Below are 6,000 nucleotides of genomic sequence, written 5' to 3' on the forward strand. Positions count from 1 at the left end.
TTGGGGACTGAGTGCAACGTTTTTGTACGCTGACTCTTCACTCCTTTCCACAACCCACGAGTGTGACATCATTTAGCAAATCTGTAAATGGGACGGTGGTCGTACCAAGCCGCAGTCAGAAGTGTACAGCAAGTAGAGCAGGGTGCCAAGAACACAGCCCTGTGGTGCTCTGGTCCTGTTGGAGATGGTGAAGATGTTTTCACCAATCTTCACTGATTGAGGTTCAAAGGTGAAGAAATCCAGGATCCAAATACACAGCGAGGTATTGAAGCCTAATGTTGAACCCAACCCTAATGTAGAACTGTAGTCGATAAAGAGCATCCTGGTGAATGCATCTCAACTGTCCAGGTGTTTTAGGGCTTTATGTAGAGCTAGTGAGGTGGCATCTGCCACAGTAGGCAAATTAGAGCACATCAATGATGCTGCTCAGACAGGAGCTGTTATGCTTCAACACCAGCCTTTCAAAACACTTCATCACTGTGGATGTAAGTGCCACTGGTCGATAGTCATTTAGGCAGGTTACACGCTTCTTGGGCACCAGCACTACTGAAGCCTGCCTGAAACAGGGTGGCTACTACACCCTGCCAGATTGAGATATCCATGAATACACAGGCAAGTTGGTCACCAGAGGTTTTTAAATAATTGGCCTGTGTAATGGAGAATTTAGAACAGCTTATGCAAGAATGTATACATGTGAATCAGAAGACATAATCTAAATTCCACCATGGGGCCCAGAGATGCAGTTTTCTTTTGTTGGTCGCAGACTGTCAGGAGACCTTGAAGATAAGTAAATCATTTATTCAGGGTGATGGGCTATGAGTAAGCAATTTTTGGATAATATAAGCCATGGTCCCACTGCTGAAGTTTGAGACTCTCTGAGGGGTGGAAACGTCTCTCAGCAAGAAGAATTTCGAGAGTCCAACCAACGTCCCGGTCGGGGGAGGTGGAGAAGCTACTACCGGTGCCCCGACAACCTACTACAAGTGTGCGGTCGTTGCCTCGCTTCGGCAGTTGGGAACAGTCCAGTCGTTGATAAGTATAATTGGGAAGGGCTTGCATATTGTAGTTTGAAATCAGCTTTAGATTTAGTAATAAAGATTTGTATAAACTGAAGTGCTCTCAGTGTGTGTCTCGGTTTTCTTTCGGTAGCTCAAACACTGTGACCAATCTAAAATGAACAAAGTGAGAGGTACAAGTTTACCCAGGACAGCCTGGTACTCCGTCCGCCCAGATGCTTTCCTCGGATTCACTTTCCTGAAGGCAGCCCACACATCATTCTTGGAGACAGACAGGAAAGCATCAGGAAAATGGGGGCACGTAGTACAAAGGTATTAAGTTCATCTGGGAGTGAAGCTTTGCTCTCACCTACTCCACCAGATTTTGTAGCAAGTTATATCATTTAGGCCCTGCCACAGCTGTTGTTGCTCCCATTTTCATCCAGAATTTCCACTTCAACCAGGAGATGCTTTTCTGTAGGTCTTACCTGCTCCTTCTGTAGTGATCTGGACCTCATAACTTCAATGCCTGTAATCTGGCTTTCATCAGGTTCCAGATTTCATTGTTTATCTAGAGCTTCTGGTTGGGAAAAACCAAGAATGATTTGGTGGGGACACACTTGTCCATAGATATTTTAATTAAATCTGTGACAGTCTTGCTGTAATCATTCAGATCCTCAGCCAAGTCCTCGAACACCACAATCCACTGATGAGAAAGCCCTGCAAACATTCTTCAGCCTCAAGCAACTACTGTCTTGATCTCTAGAGTTTCTCTTTTTACATTTTGTATGTATGAAGGCAGAAGGAGCACAGTCAGGTGATCAGACTTATCAAAATGCAGTCAGGGAAGAACAGTAGGCCTTCCTCACTTGGTGTAGGAGTGATCATACGGAAACAGCTTTGCTACATACATTAGAACAATGGGACACCTGAAAAAGATTAATTACCTAGAAAATAGTTCTGCAATGACTGGACTTTAATTCCTAGAAGCATTGTAGTTCACCAAATGCCTCTGGAATGAATGGGTAAAAAAATTCCATGTACTTTAACAAAATAATCAAATTTCTTCACCAAAAGAGATGAATTTATTATAGAATGCCTTGTGTTTAAAAAAGGTTTAAATGCAAATATTCTGATGCGAGGATTAACTGCAAGGTCTAATTAAACAAAACTCCAATGAAACTTTGTATCAACATGTTCATTTTGCAACATTTGATCTCCTCACCCATGGAATATAGAATCGTACATACAGCATAGTATAGATCCTTTGACACATGTCGTTGATTGGGGGGGGGACGGGCGGCTCGGAGGCGTAAAAGAGATCGTTTCCTCAGAGGCTGTGCCTAAGAAGGGAATAACAACAGTAAGCTAAATACTTGGGAGACTGATGCACAGTCTATTTGAAATAAAATTCTTTGATAAGATAGATGCAAGATGACATTTCCCATCAGAGTCTGTGCAAGGAGGCTGAGGGGGTAGAAGTCAATTTCAAAATCAAAGATCAGCCATGAGGGGAAAGTTTCTTGTTACAGACAGTTCTGAATTATTAGAATTTTCTTCCCAGAAGAGTACTGGATGCTCAGATACCTAGTATGTTCAAAGGCAAGTGTATTTAGTGTTGAAAAATTGTGCAGATGTGAAAGATCATCCATGTTCAATTCAAATGTTGCACCAAGAATACAGACCCGAATGGCTTGCACCAACTTCAATTTCTTATGCTCTTTAGCAAACATACTCACTTCTAACTTGATGTAAGGTTATGGGTAGCCCTGAGGATCTCTTACAATGTCAAGGAAGGAATAGTGACTGCCAAACAACATTTCAGTTTGCAAAGTCCATCACAAATCTGTGCCCATCAACCACAGCTTAGGAACACAGATGAACACAAAAAATAGGTCACCCAGCCTCCCCTGCCATTCAAAGTCAAGCTGATCAACAATCAACCTCAAATTCTCCTTTGTACCAAATCCACAATCAGCTGATCTTACAAAAAAATTACCATGTTAAATTCTCTGAAATGAGCTAGCCACCACAAATTTCGCAGGCAGAGAATTCCCAGACATTCAGCTCGGAAAAGAAATCCTTACATACATTTCAATGCATTAACCACTTATTCAGAAACAATGTTCCTTCAACTAAGGTTCCACATGAGCACAAAACATTGCAACTTTCAAAATAAGATCACCCCTCCTCTCCCCCCCCCCCCCCACACAAACACCAGATTTTTGTTTACCTTGGGAAGACCATCATTAGGGTTAGTGAATCGCTTTTGAACTGACCCCAATGTTACCATAACCCTTTTGGGCTTGAGCCCTTCATCAAGGTATGGAAAAATGTCAGCAGGCATCCAAACTCATCAAGGTATGGAAAATTGTTGGCATTTTACCATACCTTGATGAAGGAATCAAGCCTGAAATGAAAGGATACCATCTGACCTGCTGGTTTCTCTAGTATTATGTTTTTACTTCAACCACAGTCTCTACAGATTTTTTTGTTTTACTTCTTTACCACAACCCTTTCTTGGTTCAGGGGATCAAAACTGTACTCCAAATTACTTTTCCAACAAGGTCACTCCAAATTTTCTTTTCAAAAATTAGTACAGAACATACTTCCACCACCCTTTGAAGATGTGAATTTTAGAGCATGGCAATCTGCTCATAAAAGTGTTTCCTCATGGCAACTGGCCACTTTTAAAATTACTATTCATTATTTTGTCCATTTACTCAGCTTCTCCACTTCATTTCAAGTGATCCTTCATATTCTGCAAGCATCTCTATACCCTCTCATTGTCCTAACTAACATCGTTCTTAACACATGGCACCCAGAACTAAGGAATAATCCAATTGCAGCTTAATCATTTTGTATACAGATTCAGCACAAATATACTCTATGATTCTATTAATAAATCAAAAGAACCCACGTTAAAAGTAAAAATAATCTTGTACTTTCCTTTCCAAAAGTATGCATACATATTTCTCAGGTCCCCCTATCCCCGTGCCCCCAAATACCCCTTATCCTCTCAAAATGCACCATCTTACCATCATTTGCCAAGTTTCCATTCATTTCACCAGTCAACTTTTGTCTACTTAAAGTCTACTATCATTCTCAAGATCTACTTCATTTCAAGCTTCCTGACAACAACAATTTCTGAAACTGAAAACCATCAAATTGGAAATTTGAAGTAAAATTCAAAAATGCTAGAATCACTCAGCATGCCAAATTATGAATTAATAAAGTCCATCTTAATCACAATAAAAAAGTGATCCCACTACCCACTAACAACCCCTGGGGAGCAGCACTCCAGTCTAAAAAGAGCTCACAACTATTTTGCTCTTAGCTAATTTCTTATCTATAATCGCCCTGCCTCCTTAATATCATCCTCTAAGGGTTTTATGATCAGAGAATGTTAAAGTGGTTTTTTCCTTTTCAATAATGCTGATTGATCTGTTACACATTATCCACACTTTTTTTTAATTTACAGTATTTGCCGATGAATAGTTATAATTGTGTACTGTGCAATCATTTGAGAAGCTTCATGCCATCCTAAACATTGAAAAAGTCAATTGAAGCAAATTGCAAACTTAAGAGATATCCAGCGCAGAAGCTGGGCCTCCAGTTCACCATGCCCTGCTTCTCACTGACAGTGTGACCAATCGACATTAGAACCTCATCTCCCTTGAAAGTAACAACTGTACGGTTCCACCACGTCCTCTGGCAGCAGTAAAACACCAATCCACCTTACAAATTCCACCCTCTCCCCTTAGACCCAGGACTCCTGCTTGTTCAAGCTCCCAGCATCCGCAGGTTTGCTTTTGGATTTGCTCTGAATGGAAGCCTCCAATTTGGCGTGTCCCTTTCAACTACATTAAACTGATGCAAGAACACACACACAAAACAAAATGCTTTCATTTACAGATTGGGTGGGGGGGGTGAACCTTGGGCTCCCTCCACATATCCCAAGCTCCCACCTGCCACCCTGAAAGGTGTGCCTGACCACAGCTTCCATTAAAGTGGCTCACCAAGGTCATCTTTGTAGCATTTGGCAAGTTGGTGAAGGAGGAGTTGAATTAAAGAGCACCGAAATAAACACAGCTACAGGGGGGGAGGGGGGAGCAGGTGAACCAGTAGCTTGGGAAGTAGCAAGTGTTCAGGTCCAATTTTTTTTAAATTGGAGTGAGACCAGCACAGGGCCCCTCACCAATCGAACAGGAGGGAGGAGGCGACCCTGGGGGCCACACAACCCCCCCCCCCCCCCCCACTTCTCCAACAAAAGGAATGGCAATAAAGGCGACCGGTTTAAGGTCAGAGAGGACCCCCCCTCCCCCAATGCCCATGCCCAGGCCCAAGCCCAAACCCAGGCCCAAGCCCAGGCCCAGGCCCAAGCCCAGGCCCAGGCCCAAGCCCAGGCCCAGGCCCGGGCCTACCTCTCGGGTCGCCCCCCCATACTTACTATGGCATGGCTCCGTTGCACTCCCCGTCCCCCTAACGGTCTCCTAGCTTCATTCTCATCTTGGGCCCGGGCGCTTTCCTCTCGATGGCGGGGTGTTATTGTTTTTAAACCCTCCCTACGGAGGCATGGATTATTTTGGGGGGGGGGGAAAGACCCGGCCCACTTTCTTCCTTCTTTATCTCGCGTCCGCTAACAAAGCGCACGTTCCCAACATGGCGGAGGCCGGACGAAAACAACAATCGCCGAGCCGGCTCGACGCGCTTGCACGCAACGTCACCCTGACGTCACTCCTCGCCGACGGCAGCGGCGGTGGGAGGAGCCCCCCAGCATGCCCCGCGCGTCAGGGCGCTCTCGTTCACGCAGGCGCACTCGGCGCGTTCCCTCATTCCCCCCCCTCAGTTCCAGCGCCCCGCGTTTTCAAACTTTTTCTTCCCACTCGTGTCCCGCTTTAAGTAAGTATTTCCTGTACCATGGGGTTGCTTCAGGTGGTGTGTGGGTGGAAAGAAATCGTTTGAAAGACAATTGTTTTAATTGACTCGACATGTGCACGGTCTC

General features: G+C 44.2%; 1 protein-coding gene across 8 annotated transcripts in view; it reads right to left on the reverse strand.

Annotated features, from left to right (window-relative positions):
- LOC138753253 (poly(A) polymerase type 3-like) overlaps positions 1–5,733 on the reverse strand; it is an 86,558-nt gene extending 80,825 nt beyond the window's left edge. For 4 of the 8 annotated variants that reach the window (XR_011351062.1, XM_069916040.1, XM_069916039.1 and 1 more), the window contains exons 1-2: positions 5,446–5,733; positions 2,246–2,338 (exon numbers count right to left, since the gene is read on the reverse strand). Coding sequence is in view for 6 of the 8 variants with exons in the window: in XM_069916040.1 (XP_069772141.1) it covers positions 2,246–2,271 (26 nt within the window). In the remaining 2 variants the exon portion in view is untranslated. The remainder of the gene's footprint in view (positions 1–2,245; positions 2,339–5,445) is intronic. The other 4 variants (XM_069916038.1, XM_069916037.1, XM_069916041.1 and 1 more) reach the window with 3 other exon arrangements.
- Positions 5,734–6,000: the final 267 nt, after the last annotated feature.

This window comes from Narcine bancroftii, chromosome 2 (genome assembly GCF_036971445.1).
Source record: "Narcine bancroftii isolate sNarBan1 chromosome 2, sNarBan1.hap1, whole genome shotgun sequence".
In the NCBI taxonomy this organism is placed as follows: domain Eukaryota; kingdom Metazoa; phylum Chordata; class Chondrichthyes; order Torpediniformes; family Narcinidae; genus Narcine; species Narcine bancroftii.